The sequence below is a fragment of the Marmota marmota genome, unplaced genomic scaffold (assembly GCF_001458135.2).
Source record: "Marmota marmota marmota unplaced genomic scaffold, marMar, whole genome shotgun sequence".
In the NCBI taxonomy this organism is placed as follows: Eukaryota; Metazoa; Chordata; class Mammalia; order Rodentia; family Sciuridae; genus Marmota; species Marmota marmota.
This window is the reverse complement of record NW_026000082.1, coordinates 17217918-17237263: the sequence shown is the minus strand read 5'-3', so window position 1 is coordinate 17237263 and position 19346 is coordinate 17217918. Positions and strand designations below refer to the sequence as shown.

Here is a 19346-nt window from a genome sequence, read left to right as displayed (position 1 = left end):
AGAAATGAATTACAGTAGATGGGGTAGAGAGAGAAGAGGGGAGGGGAGGGGAGGGGGGATAGTAGAGGATAGGAAAGGCAGCAGAATACAACAGACACTAGTATGGCAATATGTAAAACAGTGGATGTGTAACCGATGTGATTCTGCAATCTGTAAACGGGGTAAAAATGGGAGTTCATAACCCACTTGAATCAAAGTGTGAAATATGATATGTCAAGAACTATGTAATGTTTTGAACAACCAACAATAAAAATTAAAAAAAAAGCCAGCCTCAGCAATGACTAGGTGCTAAGCAATTCAGAGACCCCATATCTAAATAAAACACACACACACACACACACACACACACACAAATTAGGGTTTGGGATGTAACTCAGTGTTTGAGCTCAATACCCAATACCCCCTCCTATAAAGTTAATACAAATCACATTCAACCTGCTAGAAAATAAATCAGATCACAAAGAAGAGATGCATATTTTTGACTCAGTATGATTCATGGAAACAATGCTCAACCCATCTTCCTTCTGTTATGTGTTTATTTTAAGCAAAATCAAAGTGTTTTCAACATATCATTCTTGACTATTGAGGATAACTGAATTAAAATAGTTTTATGAAGGCTTTAATGTAATATTTTGTGTCAATATTTTCAGTTTTCTTTAAAATTTTAAAAATTTACATCTAATAACTATATATTTATGGGGTACAATGTGATAATTCAATGTGTAATGCTCAAATCAGGGAAGTTAACATTTCCTTATTATTAAACATTTAGCCTTTCTTTGCTTTAGGAACCTTCAAACTCCTCTCTGCTAGTTCTTTAGAAAAATACATGAGTTGTAAAATATAGTGACCTTATAGTACTGTGGAACACTAGAACTTATTCCTTCTATCTAAGTGTATTTTTGTACCTATTATCTAACCTTCCTTTCTTCCCATTTCACTTTCCTTACCTAGACTCTAGTGACCACTAATCTGGTATCTACTTGTATGAAATCAACTTTTTAAAATTACACATATGTTTGAGAACATGTAGTATTTTTTTTTTACTGTGCTGGATTATTTCAGAAAGTAAAAAAAAATTCAGATATAATATTTTAAAAACTCATCATGAACATTTATTTCACCATGAGATTTTCCTTTCTGATTCTGTTTCTGTTAATCACAACTAGCTACATTAAAGGAGAATTATTCTGGTTACAAGAATATTGTACAATGGAAACCAGACTCACTATTATGTGGCTAAGGAATAACATGTATAGGAATACTGTTTACTTGTTATCTAGTCATCGCCAGAAATTGAGCCCAATATTTGCTAAGAGATGAAATTACATTCAATTGATCCATTAAAAAAATTTGAGAAACATTTTCCCCCTAAGGTGAGGAAGACTGCTCGATGCTTTATATCCTACTGACCTCACAGATCTCACTAGTCTACAGGTCTGTCAAGCACATAGAAATTAAAGACAGGAGCCCTCCAAGAAGACAAAAGATGAAGGAATAGAATAAGTGAAGACTATGAAGAGAGAACCATGATCCTAAACCCTACTAAAACCCCTCACTTACTTGAGACTGTAATCCGAAGTCAACTCTGTTGTTCCTACAGAAAGAAGTCCAGTTTAGTCACCTGAATGCCTTGACAGTGTTTTAGCAGTTTTTCTGCAGGCAAGGTAAGATGTTCCAGAGTCATACAGAGACCAGGTAAACAAACTACCAAAGCCCCTTCTCTTGCTTCAAACTCTGGGCGTGTTTCTGCTAGCCTGATAGTTCCTTTCTAGGGGAAATTTCACAGGGATGACTGGTTACATCAACCTGAGGGTGGAGCGCTTAGCTTAGTGGTTACAACTTGGCCTCGCTCAGGTATCAACACGACTTGCCTCAAGCTGGGATAAGTAAAACAAATCTGATTTATACATGTCATATGATTTGTGCTTAACAAAAGAGCTATCATAATTGATTTTAAATGCTATACCAGAACATAGAGACAAATGAAATGGAACTATGAAAGCACAAATAGGAGGACTGAAATTCAGATTAGGCACTCAAAGAAGGCTTCAGAGAGCTAACAATGGCTGAGAACAGCCTTGCAGCCAAGTGAATGATAAACCCAGTTGAGCAAAGCGGTAGAGAAAGTTTTTTAGGCTGAGGAAGCACCTTAACTTTGTAGACATAAGAGAAGATAGTAATGCAAAAGACTTTAGGTAGGTAAGTGTGGCTGAAGTGGGAGAGAAGATGGGAGGAAATAGAGAGGTGAGCTGCAGAGAGGGAGACAAAAGGAAAAATTAAGAAGAATGCAAATTTAAGAAATATGTATGATATATCTACTTAAATTTGGTAAAATATATAATAAGGAAGGTCATCTACTGATGAGCATGGCTCTAGGATGAGACTTCAGTGGATTCAGAATCCCTAAATCTTATCATTATCTTAGTTCCTGTTGTGGTTTGAGTATGAGGTGTCCCGCCAAAGTTCCTGTGTTAATTCAAGAATGTTCAGAGGGGAAAAGTTAGCTTATGATAGTCTGTGACCTGTTGGTAGGCCTGATTCTGGACCCTCATGGAGGAATGCTTATCCTGCTCACTGTGCAGCAGAGAAGTCCTAACAGAATGCTATGTTTGGGGATAAAGTGCTGTCAGAATACTGAAAAGCACAATTTCCTTGCTCTTTTGATAGGAAGTTATTCTCCTGTTGGTACATGGCCAGCCTGCATGGCAGTTTCTTAACTCTTGCTGTCTGGACTCCCGTAATATGATATGTTGTGTATCATCTCTGGCCTACCATGACTGTTATATGTAAATTGGCACATACCCACTATGAAAGCTATTTTTTCTGCGCAATAAAATAGCTGCAGTTCTCTGAATCCATTCCTGGAGGGGTTTCTCCACACCCTCAAGCTACCCACAGTGCTGGAGGGGTAGGCCCTTCAGTTTTTAGTGCTCAAATGTGGGGGTAATCAGGATGGCTTTTGCTTCAGGGATCCCTGGCCATAAGGAAACTCAGAGCTCAAAACAGGTAAGCAGTCAGGGTAATGGGTAATTTACCTAGATCACATAAAAGGGTTCAACTACAAATTTTATGACACCTTTTAAAAGCCCGGGATATAAAAGTAAAACATGAGATTAGAGATCTTTTGACAAGTTATTAGCTATGAATCTATGATTTCTTGTAAAGTGAATATTTGATCCATGTGGGCCCTGCACAATGCTTGTGGGCATTGTACCTCCACAGTGATTTGTGGAGGTACAAACAGGTAAACAGCCTCTGCCTCCTTTCATGTTCTTTTGTTAACCAGTATTAGCCCACTGCCTTGTGGGGACATGGTGCCCCACTGTTGTTTGGGTGAGATAGCTTCCAAGAGAGAAGATCAAAAGGAAAAAGCAAGAAGTTAAAATGGAAGCAATAGTGGGGAAAGAACAGGAGCAAAAATGTAGGGAGTGTCCTCTCCTGGCTATAAGCTCTTATATCCTTCTTTGCCCCAAACCTTTGCATAAAATATCCCATAACTTTAAATGAGATAACATAAGTTTTTAGGATGTTGGTCTGAGGCTTAAGGGGGAGAAAATAAATAAAAAGTGTCTTTACCTGAACTCAAACTTGACTAAACCAAAAAGTAAATTGTACGGTATTTCACTTAAATAGTTATTGGCTGTGTCATTTTTTTCTAGGACTCTGTTTTTTCCCCTCAGATTCCATATTTTTTGAGCTCATGATTTGGGTCCTATGCACCTAGGTTAATATTTTTCTGATCAGTCCTATTTTTTATTCAACTATGGAGTTTTTAAACATCTGTAACATAGCAATGGAGATTCACCTACAAAAAACTATAAGGCCTTTGCTTTTGTGTTATGTGTGCACACTTGCATTATATGTTGAATCTCTATATGTGCATGCATCCATATATTATGTACATGATGTAAAAATTGGCAGATATATAATAAGTGTTCATATTTTAAAAAATATAAACCAAAATACCTTTAATTAATATGATTTAAGAAGGTTCAATTTAAATTGGGTAAACAGATGAAAGTAAAGATGTCTTTAAAATTAACTCACAAGTCTCTTTAGGTGGTCAAAGAACTAATTAAATGTTGATGTCTATGAAATGTCTAATACCCCTTGGTTCTAGGACTGTTCTTCAACAAGGAAAAAATGGCTAATACTGTTCAATACATTTCTCTGATATCTTGGTAAAAATAAGTAAAATATATTTGACATGGGATTACTCATAAATTTATTTGTTAGACATATGATTAATTTACAAAGTGAAAATGCTAACTGTTAAACATACCATCAAGTATTCTTAACTCCTTGAATTCCATTGGTAACATTATCAGTGTTTTCATAAATTTGTAAGTAAAAAAGCGGGGGGTGTTAAATTTGCTTTGTCATCACTGAAGATAAGGTTACTAAGAGTTTAAAGTCCCAACGGATTTAATTCTATATACTTAAACATTTTTTATGTTTTCATGAAATGGTAAACAGATGTGATTAACTATGTCCTGTACATAACAAAATATTTCTTATTAAAATGGAATAATTTTCCTAAATTCAGAAATTTACAAGGGTTGTTTCAGAATGTGAACAAAAAGGGGGTTAAAAGGAAGGAAAGAGAAATTAGAAGGTTTTAGGCATGAAAACTATATTCAATAGAGGGAAAAGAAAGTGTTTCTGGGTAAGAAAGTCTATGAGATGAAATAAACAAGAAAGTTTAAATGATAAAGATGGTATGTGTAAGTAAAGGACAAATTTCAATATGTTTGTATGTAATATATATATATATATATATATATATATATATATATATTATATTTTTTATATTATATATAAGTGTGTGTGTGTGTGTGTGTGTGTGTCTATGATGAAACAACCAGTCAAAGCTAATAAAAGTTTTCCCCTAAGGTCAAATGTTAATATACTGATATAAGCCAAAGTCTAATCTATGTGTTAAAATGGCAAAGATTTCTTAAGACATTAATTTACTGACATGGTGTCTGTTAAGTTTTATTTTTTAGAGTAAATAATCTTGAAAAAATTAAGGTTTTTACAACTGTTAAATAACAACTGTTATTTTGAAGTAGTGTACTATCTTACAAAGTCTAAATTTTTCTTTCAGAGCTAAACTTGGTTAATATAAAAACATCAGTGTCATATGCTATTACTCTTCTTTGTATATTAAATATGTTTATATTTTCAAGGTATACAAGTTTTTAAGGTAGAAGGTTTAAAGGAACATTATATCAAGCTGATGTTCTACTGTTTTTACTCTTGTTAATTTTATTTTGTATTTTTCTTATAAACTGTCTAAATGTTGCCTGTTAATGTTTTGCAGAGGTATTGCTTCAAGAATGCACAACCTGGGTTAATATAAGATAATAAGCCATCACCTACAGGACAGATATAATAGTACAGACCCCAATTAATAAAAGGGGTAAAAGACTGTAAGGTTATACACATTAAAGTTAAAACCTAGTAATCAAATTAAGACTGGTGAGACTGACTTACTAGATGTTTAAATTTAAGTTAAAAGGGCCAAGAAAGCCAATATTTGGCTCTTGCCTTCTGAGTCAGTCTAAACCCAGGCAACAGGGAACTTCTAAAGAGCTTTGTAACTCTGGGCCACATAACATCCAATGGAGATTAATGAGACCATCAGAGAACAGAAAGCCAATTGGTGCACTTCCTATAAAGAGAAGGGTCATTGAAAAAGGGAGACATCTCTGATGCTTCCAAGGAAAGTCACATGGTCAGGGAGGTGCTGATCCATCCTTGTGCAAATGGCACTTGCAAAGCTAAGAATCTGTTCTCAAGTTCCCCTACAAGTGACTCCAATGAGAACTCAACTGACCCTTTATTTTTATTTTTATTTTTTAATTTTTATTGTTGGTTCAACTGACTCTTAACAATATATAGAAACAAAAGTCAGTTTGACCTGCTTCATCTTAAACACCTAGCAAAAACAGTTAAAACCAAAACACGGCCATTCCTGGGAATTTAAAAGAAAAATAATAGTTAAATTTAACTTAAGATATACTCTTGTGTTAGCCCCCAAGAATAAGTAAGACTAGAGGCTATGAAAGAGAGATTCTTAGGAAAGATATATCTATCTATCTATCTATCTATCTATCTATCTATCTATCTATCTATACATATACATACATACATATATACACACACACATACACACACACACACAATGGAGTTTTACTCAGATATAAAGAGGAATAAAATTATGGCATTTGCTGATAAAAAATAGAACTGGAGAATAGCATTCTAAGTGAGATAAGCCAGACCCAAGAATGTTCAAGGGTCAAATGTTTTCTCTCACATGGAAAAACTAGACCACAATAAGTGGGAAAAAAGAAAGAAAAAAGAAAAATGGGTAGAATTTCATGAAAATAGAAGAGATCAAGGAGGGAGAAATGGTAAAATGAAATTGTCCAAACTTTCCATATATATGAATATATCAACAGTTAATTTAACATATATATATATATATATATATACACACACACACACACACACACACACACACACACATATCCGTATGCACTAATTTTAAAAATTATACATAGGGGCTGGATGGGGAAAAAAAAACTTTTGAAGTTCATGTAAATGCTCTTACTTTGTTGGGTTTTCCCATCTCTGACTAGGTAAACAGTGAAAGAATGTATTCTCATTGACTTATATAATAGGTGGAGATAACAACACATGAAACCACTTCTCATTTGCAAGATGAAGTATGTATTTTCATAACACTGCAGTTCCACACATAATTAAAGCATAATCATATTCAGAGAACATTAGAAAAAACAGAATTTTAAATTAATTTCTAAAGACCCAGTTGAAAAAACACTGTTACTCTCCCTCTCATAAAAGCCCTGAAAAATCTTAAGGGCAAATCAGAAATATCCATTACCCATAAAAAGATAGTTTTCAACTTCAGTAGTAAATGAAATCATCTGGGAGAATGTTTTAAAATACCAGTGGTATTCCCCACAAAAGACTCTCAAGTGTTTCATACATAATTTTAAAGTAAGTTGACCAGGTATAAAATCTTATATGAAGGGATACCAGAAGTGCATGGTAAACATTTGGGGTTCATTATAGCAATATTCCAAAGGACAATATTTTCTATATTAAGATCAATGCTTGGGGCTGGGGTTTTGGTTCAATGATAGAGCACTTGCCTAGCATGTGTGAGGCACTGCGTTTGATTCTAAGCACCATATATAAATAAATAAAATAAAGGTACAATATATATTTGGCTTTTTAAAAAATTGTTTTTAAAATTATCTTTGGAGAACTGCAGAGTAGATGTAGATAGACAAAGTAAGATGAGCACCTCAGTAATCTTTGCCTCTTAGCAAGAGTTTTGTCCTCAGTCTAGTCTTGTCCTTCAGCTGTGGAATATGTTTGCATAATTACTATGGGGAAACTTCAATCCTATAAGGTACCATATCCTGTAATTAATAGGTAATATTAATTTGGTCACACTTCCTGCATGAAACATAGTCTGTCATCAGCAATGTCACACCTGTGAAGTATCTTGGAAGAAAAATAGGCAAAAATTTTATGATTAAAAATACAGAACATAGTTATTATTAAGTCAACTCGTTGCAAAAATATAAACATGGTAGTTGTACCTTCTTCCTCCATTGCTTGCTCTGTGTAATACTTGCCTTTAATCAGCACCTTAGCTAGGTTCTTAACCTAGTAGGGTCCTTCAGAGATTTATTTCTATGGATCTGAGCCCTTGATTTCGCTACTCTTATTGGGTAACTTCAGGTCTCTAAGGACCAGGAGTATTGGTCAAGTCACCTCTAACCCTGGATCAGTCTCTCCAGTCCTGCAGTGATGCACTTTTCTGATTCTTGGTTAAGTGGTGTGAGAAGCTCCAGGTGGTTAGGGGAAAGTCTCAGCTTCTAATTCATCTCATTCATAATTGTGTCATATAGTGAAAACCTTCCTCTGTGAGATCCTGGGACCTCCAAACACACTGAATTGAAGACTATAAGAGGGGAAGTAAACATTTTTTAAGTAGGTTATAAGGTCACATAATGAGAGGATCATCTTCCATATCTACTCCTTGGTTTCTAGGACCTTGCATTCTGCTATAGAGAGAAGTCACAATCAGTTATCCTCTAGTTTAAGCGAATCCCACATGTTCTAGGGCTAGTGTTACACCTAAGTCTTTATCAGATTCTGTCAAATCAGCTATATCTAGGTCATGGGTACATGGTAAGACTGGTGAATCTCATGGTCCTGAGCACATTGGTGCACTTCCTTTGCTGTAAAATGAATTTCCTGGTCAGAGACAATGTTGCATGTGATTAAAAAAAAGAAAAGGAAAAGGCATTTTTTATGTGTATGAATATCTGTGCACGATGAAGTGCTACCAGTCGGGAACTCACATCCAATGATAGATAGAGTCAGTATCCACCCCTTGAGTATAAAATAACATTTCCTTTATGATAGCTAGCCACCAGTTCAGCTTAAGCTAGTCTCCTGAAATAATAAGTTGAACATTCAGGGGTGATAGCTAAATAAATCCTAAATGCAAGGATATCCATATTGTTAATCCTGTGCATGGCCCTGTCCCTCTGTGCCCAAATCCCCTTTTCCCAGGTCTCAGCATTTTAGGCTGCCTTAGAGTGTCTTTAAATTAGCTGAAGAGACTTTTTTATAAATGGAGCATTTAATTATTACTCCAATTATGAAACCCTTAAAATTAGACCTTGGATTCAATTCTTATTTCCATCTCTTATAATTCGAGAAAAATGAGCTTTTCCAGAATTAGGATGGAGACCCCCTGGTTCTCAACTGTGGATTCATTGCTTTTAAATTTTCCTTTTCATCAGGTCCATCTTATAGGACAGTCCTAAGAAGGTAGAGAACTTTGTAGTCTTTATAATTACTTTTGGACCATACCAACCATGTTATTTTCTTTCCTTCCTTGTGCCTTCTTCACCACCTGCACTTGATCCTATACCACCAATATTCATAATTTGAATAAATCTGGTGCTGTGGCATGCTATAGATTTTTTTTCCATTCCTTTCAGTAGGGTCAGCTGTGCCTTCCCCCAGTGCATGAGAAACCCAATTTCAGAAGCACATGTTGGGAATCTCTTTCTAGGAGCTACATTCAATATCAATTCCTGTTACCAGCCTGGGTTTCAACAAGAAATGGATGACATGCTCAAGTTCCTGGAATATTAATTAAAAAGCTTATTTACAAATGTACAAATAAGATGTAGAGAAGTTTGGAGGAGCAAAGCAGGACCCTGGAGCTAACATAAAGAGATTGTGATCACCCGTACACCTGAGGAAGTAAAGGCAGGAAGCAGTAACCAAAACTTATGGGCAGAGAGGGCTACGGGGTAGGATTTTTTGTTTGTTTAATGTTTGGTTTTGTTTGTTTGCTTGCTTAATGATTGGACAAATAGCTCACACAGCAACCCAGCAGAAAAGTCTGAGAGAGCAAATATTCCAAAGTCATCCTCTTTCATTCCTGTAATCTGCTTATTATTTCACCAGAAGCCACTGAAAAGAGAGCCAATTGCTATAATCCTTAGTTTCATTTTGTGAGAAACAGAGAAAGGTGGAGAAAATGGAGATTGTATCTGGGGAAGCAAACAGGAGACAGCCAGCACATCTAATATATGCTGGACACACTACAAGATTCTGCAACATATTTTGAAGAGAAGCTATAATTCCTATATTAAAAATCCTAAAAATCTTTAGCCAAGTCATGTACCTTAACAATTGTAGCAGAGAATAATGTGTGTTTCATAATTAATTCACTAGGGTAAATAAAAACAATTGCATAGAAATCTAAAAGTTGACCTGTTCAAAATTTAATTGCTTTTCTTCCCAAGGGTCTTATCATGACTAATGACATAATTTAGCCACCAAGTTACACATCCAAGAAGTTCAGAAGTCATGTGAAAATACTTCTCTGCTATTCCCTCAATTTAATCCAGGAGTATATACAGTTATTCTCTCTCTTAAGTGGTGATCTTTTCGTTTCTTCCCCAGCAACACCTGTTTGGGCGGAAATATTCATTCTGTTTGCCACGTGATGTTACTGCCTCCATTCCTTCCTCAGCCTTCAGAATCGCACTTCAAATATGTAAATCTGTATGTACTGTGCCATGACTATAAGTTCTTTATCGATAGCTAAAAATAACATTTTTGAGCATTTTTATGCTCCACTTTTTAAAAACTTAAACACTTATATTCAATGAATTTAGGTATGTGAAATATATACTCTTATGTATTTTCTGGATAGTAAACAGAGGTACAGAAATTACACAAATAACTTGAGGTAACTGTTAAGTAGTAAAGCCAGGGTGTGAGTCTGATTCCAAGGCTCTCCATTTTCATCTCTCTTAAATATTGCTAAATTTCAACAATATTAAAAGTGGTAAGAAAATTAATACTTATAGTCCTTGAGTTCTTTACAGTACTTATACTTTATAGTATAGTAGTTATCAGGTATTATTCTGGTGACTTTAGATATTATTACTCCATTAATTCCAACAATAAATACAATGAGAAAGAAATCATCATCCCCTGTAACAGATGAAAAATGGAAACACAAAGTTTTAGTAATTTTCCTAAACTCATACAGCTAAATGACAAGGGCAGAATCTTGACTTAGTTGGTCCCTTTCTTAGACCCTGCTTTTAACCCCTATGCACGTGACTGCTTAGACTGCTACAATTCTCTTACATAGAGGTTAAAACTTAAATTCATCAACTTGGCATGTGGAGCCTTCATAATTTTCTCTCTGCCTCACTCATCAGTCTTACTAGGTTTTGCTCAAGTCCTCTTGCTTAGCAAGGCTTCCTCATATGAATCTGATGGAGGTCCTCGTTGCCTCATGCTTCCTGAGAAAGCTCCTTGCTCTTCACAAGGTTGCACCTCCTCACTAGTAAAGCCTCTGTGGACCTTCTCCTTGTCACTGTGCTGCAGAGAGAAGTGCTTTCCCAGGCTGCTAGAACTGCCCGTGTACACAGGGTGGTATTTGCACAACATTGTTGCCATCAGCTATTTTTCCCTCTTCTCTGAAACACTGGCACCTAGGAAGCTGGGTTTTGTTTGTTTTTGAGGTACCCATTGACAACTATCACATTTATCTGCTGAGTCAAAAATCAAACTATCATATGAATGAAAAGCCCTCACATTTGATTGAGGAAGCCAATTTCATTTTCCCCTTTGCTCTTTATTGACCACACAGGTCCACACATCTATCTCTAATTACAAGTTCTCCATGAAGATAAAATTCAGAAAGCCATATTCCTTTCTGAAATGGCCACTCGGTTCTCCCCTAATAATAAGGCTAAATCTTTGTCGGTATACTTTCTGTGTAAGTAAATGTAATTACATGTGACAAATGTTTACAGTAAAGAGGCTTAGGAGATAAGATTCTATTCCCTAGGTCTGTCACTTTGAAAAAGCAGGTCATTCAATGAAGTCTACAAAACCAGAAGACAAATGACATCTAGCTTGGGAAAAACTCACCCTTGAGTGGGAAAGACAGGTCAATCTGGGCCTACTCATTATATTGCATATTCTTAAGGATTGGGTTGCCAGAGTTATCAAATCAAAATGTGAGGATACTAAATACTACAAAGGAAATGCTGATACTTGCTTATTATTTATTTGCTTGTTGTTTATCTGAAATTAAAATCTAACTGGATACCCTACATTTTAACTGGCAAGTTTACTTGAGAGTTAAGTACTATGAAAAGATGTGGAGGTGTTTGAATTCTGCAACTTCTTACTCCTGTTATCACTATTTATGAACTTGCCTCATTCTTTATCACAGGTGCAATGGAAACTACAAGGGTACTTTTCTGCAGACACTTTGTTGTCCTGTATCTCCTTCAGATGGTTACACCAAGTTTAGGTATGATCTCTCACTTGTCCTTACAAACATAAGAAAATAAAGTTTGTCAGGAAAAGCAAGGACGAACTCAAAAGATATTTTTTTGACAATTTTTCCTAAGGCTTAATATGTAGTAATGATATGAAGATGAGCACCATAGGATACAGCTTGTATTTAGGAAGAATTAATCGTTCCTAATGAGCAAGTTTTCTTTACTCAGATTTGTACTAGGTTACAAGATGGAAAAACAAATAAAGATAAATTAAAACTTTCCCTTGAGAACCCATCATTTCTGTTGAAGAGACATGATTTATGTATGACTTTTGCAGAGAAGAAGTGGTGCAAGGAGTGGATCCATCTTGGAATCCCTGTGTGTTTTCAGAACAGTGTAGAATAAGATAAGGAAAGATGAAACAGACTAGAGGGATCTTGATAGAGGATGAGAATCAGCATTTGTCAAGGAATCTAAACAAGGTATTTGTTTAATACAGGTATTTAGAGATCCATAAAATTCTAAGAAAACAAATGACATAAAAGTATAGAAATTTCTAGTAAAAGCTGCATGTTAGATGAAAAACATCTTACTGATACAGCATTAGGTGTGATTCAGTCTTTTGCTAATTAAAATAATAAATTACACAAATATCCTTGTGCCTGTTTTAAGCATAACTGTGAGTATGAACATACAAAGTATTGTCAATGGAACTGCTGACCACAGTTTATGCACTATTTTATTATTATATTGAAAATGTTATTCTGAAGTAGTTGTCAATAACTTCTGCCAATAGCATATGTGAGTTTGTCAGGTAGATGTTACAGGTATCAAAGTTTTTTATCTTTTCCAAACTTATTGTTGAAAAGTAAGATTTTATACTGATTACTTTCTAGTTTCTTATTAATGAGTAAGGTTGAGTATCTTTCCAAAAATTTTATGTTTTCTTTTTCTCTGAACTTCATGTTTATGTTCTAATGCCTTATTTCCTCTTCATTGTTAGTCTTTTCTTTGTTGATTTTTATGAATGCCTAAATATTGAATTGATTTTTAATCTGTTTTATCTGTTCCCTGTATTTATGATAAGTTTATAATTTATTAGATTTTTAAATTATATTTTTGATATATAAAATTTATTTTGCTTTGAATTTTTATTTTATTTCATGGATTGCAAAATTGCCTGCCAAAGTTGTTATTTATTTTGTTCTCTATTTTCTCCTAATTGACTTTAAATTTTTAACTCACCTAATTTTTATTTTTAACTTTTAATTTTTAACTATTTTCTAAATGAGTTTCAGGTTCATGAAAAAATTATGCAGGAAGTGTATGGAGTTCCAATATAATCCCACTCCCTTATTTCCATCTGCTCCTCTGCCACACACACACACACGCGCGCGCGCACACACACAGTTTCACTTATTATTAACATTTTCCCTTTTTATACAAGGCTTGAGAGAGATCCAACATTATTTTTGTTTAAAAATAATTAATTAGTTGTCCTTTCCCCTGATTAACTCAACTTTCTCCACTGATTCCAGAAGTCATCTTTGTCATAAACCAAATTTCCAGTGTATCTGAATTTCTAAACTCTGTTTCATTGAGATCTCTTCATGAACTAATTTCAGATTTCAAAAAGATGATTGTATTTATGTTATAAACTTTAATATTTTGTAGATATATTCCATACCCAGTAGTTATTTAAAAATAGTGCTCTTATTTAAAAAATTTCCAGAGATTGAAAGATCAAGATGGTGGATCAAAAGCAGGCTATACAAATGCCAGCTCCTCCAGTCTGGAGTAAAAGCAGTGAGAGATCAGCTACTCAGCAAAGTTAAATATTAATTTTACTTTCTTCAATATCCAACTTTACAACCTACTATAGTATTATTCCCATTTTTCACTTTTGGAAGAGTGGAGCTACAAAGATCATTTTCTATAAGTTTTTATGGATTATTAGCATATGGTTTACTCTCAAATGGTCAATTACTCAAGATTATTATGTCTTCTCAAAGAAGGGTTAGGGATTGATCACAGTAGCATGAATATGTTGAAAAGTTGCTTTTATGCTGAGATTTACCCCCAGCCTAGGGCATATAATAAAGCAACTCACTAAAAAAAAAAGTCTCTGACATAACAGTAGAAGATATATCTAGCCCGGCAGATATTCAAATATCAAAACAGAAATATAGAAACAAGTCTCCAAAATTTTATAACTTTCCAATAGTTGAACCCATAGACAATGAAGCAGAAGAAATGTCAGGAAAATTTCAAAAAGTTGACTGTTAAAATGATTAAAGTTCTGGGGTGGGGTTGCAACTCAGTGGCAGAATGCTTGCCTAGCATGTGTGAGGCACTGGGTTCGAGCCACAGTACCACATATAAATAAATAAAATACAGATCCATTGACAACTAAACAATATTGAAAAACAATGATCAAAGTTCCAAGGAATGATCTAAGGGAGAAGATACATACAGAAGAAGAAGATAAAAATAACCAAGACATCAGGGAAAAGAATAAACCCCATTAGAAAAATAGATAAGCAAATAAGGAATAGTAATGATTCAAATATGAGAAATGAAACAAAATGACATGTGGTAGCACATACCCCTATAATAACAAGTTCAAATGGTCTTAATTCATTACAATAAGTTCAAATGGTCTTAATTCTCCAGATAAAAGAAATAAAATAGAATAATGAATTGAAAAACAAGACCCAACTGTATGTTGTCCCAAGAAACACATCTCATAGGCAAAAATGTTTAGAGACTGAAAAGTGAAAGGATGCAAATTGATATCCCATGCAAATGGACTCCCAAACCAAGCAGGATTAGCTAATCCCATATATAGACAAAGCAGACTTCATGCCAAAAATAGTCAGAACAGACAAGCAATGTCAAAACATTTGATAAAGGAAACCATTGGTAAAGGAAGCAATCTAACAAAAATATAAAGATTTATTCCCCAAATGTCACTGCACTTAATTTCATAGAACAAACATTACTTGATACAAAGGGACTGACAGGTCCCAATACAATAATAGTGGAATACTTCACTACACCATTCTCACTAACAAGTCATTCTGGCACAAAATCAAGAAAGACACATCAGATTTAAACTTTAATATAGCCCAAATTAATTTAACAAGAATCTACAAAATATTTAATAGAAAAAAGCTTAATACACATTCTTTTCAGAAACTCATGGAACTTTCTCCAAAAGTGATCATGTATTAAGCCAAAAAACAAACCTTCGCTGTTAAATCTCTTGCATCTTTTCAGATCAGAATGAAATGAAATTAAAAATCAACAATGAAAAAACACAGAAATTTTACAAATGTATGAACAGTTAAAGAGTTACTTTTGATGAAGCTAGCCAATCCCTAAGGAGCAAGAGCCGAATGTCTTCTTTGATATAAGGGGGGCGACTCAAAACAGAGCAGGGAGGAAGAGCATGAGAAGAAGATTACCATTAAATAGGGATGAGAGATGCATGGGAATGGGAGAGAGAAGGGGAATCGCATGGAAGATGGAAGGAGACCCTCATTGTTATGCAAAATTACATATAAGATGGTGTGAGGAAGAAAAGAGAGAAAGAGAGAGAGAGAGAGAGAGAGAGAGAGAGAGAGAGAGAAGTATCATAGAGTGAGTGGGTAGAGAGAGGTGATGGGAGGGGAAGGGAGGGGAAGGGGGAATAGGAAGGGTAGCAGAATACAATAGACACTTATATGGCTGTATGTATAAACGTGGCTGTAAAACCAATGTGATACTGCAATCTGTACACGTGGAAAAAAAAAGAATTCATACCCCACTTGAATCAAATGTATGTATGATATGTCAACATCATTGTAGTGTTTTGAGCAACTAATAAAAAAAAATTAAAAAAATAAAAAATAAAAAAAGAAAGAGATACTTTTGAATGATAAGTGGATCATTGAAGAAACTGTGGAGATGGATTTAAAAATTCTTGGAATCTGAAATGTTAACAAAACATTATCAGAATTTATGGGATACAGCAAAGGCAGTTCGAAGAGAGGGTTATATATGAGTGTCTACATTTAAAAAAAATCAGAGATATCTCAAAGAAACAAGCTAATGATACACCTCAATGACTTATAAAAACAAGAATAACACAATCTGAAAACTAGATATATGAAATAAATTATAAACATCAGAGTTAAAATTAATGAAATAGAAAGTAAAAGAACAATACAATGATCAATGAAATAAATAGTTGGGGTTTTGGGGGGGAAAAATAAACAAATTTGTAAAAACTTAGCAAAACTGACTGAGATACTTGCAAACCAAATTCAACCACATATTAAAAAATTGTGCTCTATATGTGTAATAAAAATTGTAATGCATTCCACTGTTGTTGTGAATTAAAAAAATAATAAAATCAATAAAATCAATAAATACATATTACATGATCAAATTGATTTTATTCCAGAAGTGCAAGGATGGTTCAATGTATACAAATCAATAAATGTAGTACAGAACATACATAGAATCAAGGAAAAAACACATAATCATTTCAACAGATGCAGAAAAAGCATTTGATGAAATTTAACATTTCTTCATGATAAAGTCCATGAAGAAAGTAGGTATAGAAGGAAATTCCCTCAACATAGTAAAGGTTATATATGACAAAACCAAACTCAGCATCATATGAATGGAGAAAAACTGCATTTTTTTTTCAAATTCAGGATTGAGATAAGGATAGCTGCTCTCAACACTCTTCTTCACTATAGTACTTGAAATTTGAGCCAGAGCAATTAGGCAAGGGAAAGAAATAAAGGGATATAATAAGAAAGGAAGAAGTCAAATTATCCCTATTTGCAGCTGATGCAATCATATACTTAGAAGACCCTAAACATTGGTTCAAATGACATTTAAACCTGATGAATAAATTCAGAAAAGAAGCAGAATACTGGATCGATATATAACAACAAATAGTTTTTCTATATACCAATAATGAATCTGCTAAGAAAGAAATTAAAAAATAATTACATCTATTATTGGAGCCAATATGGAAAGCAGTATGGAGATTCCTTGGAAAGCTGAGAATGGAACCAGCATTTGATCCAGCTATTCCTTTTCTCGAACTATACCCAAAAGACCCAAAAACAGCATACTACAGGGACATAGCCACATTAATCTTTATAGCGGCACAATTCACAATAGCTAAACTGTGGAGCCAACCTAGATGTCCTTCAGTGGATGAATGGATAAAAAAATTTGGCATTTATACACAATGGAATATTACTCTACACTAAAAAAGAATAAGATCATGGCATTTTCAGGGAAATGGATGGCATTAGAGAAGATTATGCTAAGTGAAGTTAGCCAATCCCCCCAAAACAAATGCTGAATGTTTTCTCTGATATGGTGGGGGGTGACTCAAACTGGGGTAGGGAGGGAGAGCATGGGAGGAAATTTACCTCTAGATGGGGAATAGGGATGGGAGGGAAAGGGAGGGAGAAGGGGAATAGCAAGGATAGTGGAAGGAGACAGTCATCATTATACAAATTCATGTACGAAGATGTAAATTTGGTGTCAACATACCTTATATACAAACAGAGATTTGATAAAATGTGGTATAAAGGTGTATTAATTATTGTAAAGAAAAAAATTATGAATGTAATGCACTCCATTATTGTCATGCATGTAAGAAATCATAATAAATATAATAAAATAAAGGTATTGTGTCCAACTACAAAAAAAAATGAATCTTGGAGGAGCAGGCGGTGGTACTTTGGGATGTCTTCCTGGTAATTCCTAAAACAGTTGAGACAGTTACATTATAAAAGAATATAGAGAATAAGAGAAATAAAATTAAACATGCAATGAGTAGAATTTTCTAGAATTGAAAAAAGAATCTTCCAATTCAAGAAGCCCTATGAAAATTATCTAGAAAAAAGGATACATTTATACACAGATTCATTATAGTGCAGCAAATATTAAAAGCAGTCTGAGAAAGAGGTTTACAAAGGATGAACAAATAGAATGAAATAGGAAGCAACTATTAAAGTTTTTCTTAACAAAGACATAAAACATTTAGCAGCAATGGAAGCCATATTTTCATTTTTTTAAGGTAAACAATTTAATGAACTACTACTCAAGTCAAGGGTTAAGTTAAAATGTCTTCAGGGCAAACAAAATAATTGACTCTCAATAAGGGATATGTGTGTGTGTGTGAGAGAGAGAGAGAGAAAGAGAGAGAGAGAGAGAGAGAGAGAGAGAGAGAGAGAGAGAGAAGAGAAGAGAAGAGAAGAGAAGAGAAGAGAAGAAAAGAAGAGAAGAGAAAAGAGAAGAGAGATGATAATGATTTAAATAGAAGGTGTGTCCTAACTCATGCTCTCACCTTTTGGTTATTGTTTCCCTTCCCAGAACAATTCATGGTAAAAGGCTTAAAGGGGCCAATCCTGGCTCCATTTGATGGAGAAGTTGAGCTCAGCTGCCAGTTGTCTCCCCAACAGAGTGCACAACACATGGAGATCTGCTGGTTCTGTGACCACTACACACAACCCATTTACCTGTACAAGGAGGGTAAAGACCTGTATGGAGAAACTACCTCCAGATATGTGGAGCGAACAGAACTCCTGAAAGATGCCATTGGAGAAGGTAAAGTGACCCTCAGGATCTTTAATGTCAGTGTTGATGATGATGGGCAGTACCACTGCTTCTTCAGAGATGGTGATTTCTCTGAAGAGGACATCACAGAAGTGAAGGTCACAGGTAAGGTGGATCCCTCTGAAGTTTGTCTGCATCTGTGATTCTCAACCCATCTGTGGCTCAGCATTAGAAAAATTCTCAAGTGTTTCAGACTATTTCCTTATTACATAATTTGGTTAGCAAGTTTAACTTCATGCATTTAGTTTTTGAATTGGAAAGAGTAGATGATCAAGGGTGAAAACTGTGCAGACAACAACTCTATAACCAAATACCTTCTTTTTATGTCCACATACATTGTAGATTTCTAAAAGACCAAGAGATTCATTTTTAAGATTTGTTTATGTTTTCAGTTATTTCTAGTAGCACTTTAGTAAAATGTAATTTTACAGAACCTTTACAAAAGTGTACTAAATGGTAATTTTATTTTTTTTATTTTTAATTGATTTTTTTAAAAAATAAATGACAGCAGAATGCATTACAATTCTTATTACACATATACAGTGCAATTTTTCATATGTCTAGTTGTACATAAAGTATGTTGACACAAATTTGTGTCTTTATACCTGCACTTTTAATAATGATGTTCATCACATTCCACCATCCTTGCTAACCCCCTGCCCACTCCCTTTCCCTCCTATCCCTCTGCCCTATCTAGAGTTCATCTATTCCTCCTATGCTTCCCCCCCCCCACCCCACTATGAATCAGCCTCCTTCTATCAGAGAAAACATTCAGCATTTGTTTTGGGGGGATTGGCTAACTTCACTTAGCATTATCTTCTCCAATGCCATCCATTT

General features: G+C 34.5%; 2 protein-coding genes across 5 annotated transcripts in view; one reads left to right on the top strand and one right to left on the bottom strand.

Moving 5' to 3' along the window:
- LOC107141461 (putative selection and upkeep of intraepithelial T-cells protein 1 homolog) overlaps window positions 1-1864 on the bottom strand; it is a 45847-nt gene extending 43983 nt beyond the window's left edge. For 2 of the 4 annotated variants that reach the window (XM_048815430.1, XM_048815429.1), the window contains exon 1: window positions 1564-1863. The gene's annotated coding sequence lies outside the window, so the exon portion shown is untranslated. Of the gene's footprint in view, window positions 1-1563 lie in introns of all 4 variants that reach the window. The other 2 variants (XM_048815431.1, XM_048815432.1) reach the window with 2 other exon arrangements.
- Window positions 1865-11832: 9968 nt separating this feature from the next.
- LOC107141460 (selection and upkeep of intraepithelial T-cells protein 1-like) lies at window positions 11833-18678 on the top strand. Its single transcript, XM_015484704.2, has 2 exons — window positions 11833-11908; window positions 18267-18678. Exons 1-2 carry the CDS (start codon window positions 11833-11835, stop codon window positions 18650-18652), a joined length of 462 nt encoding a protein of 153 aa, XP_015340190.1. The 3' UTR covers window positions 18653-18678.
- Window positions 18679-19346: the final 668 nt, after the last annotated feature.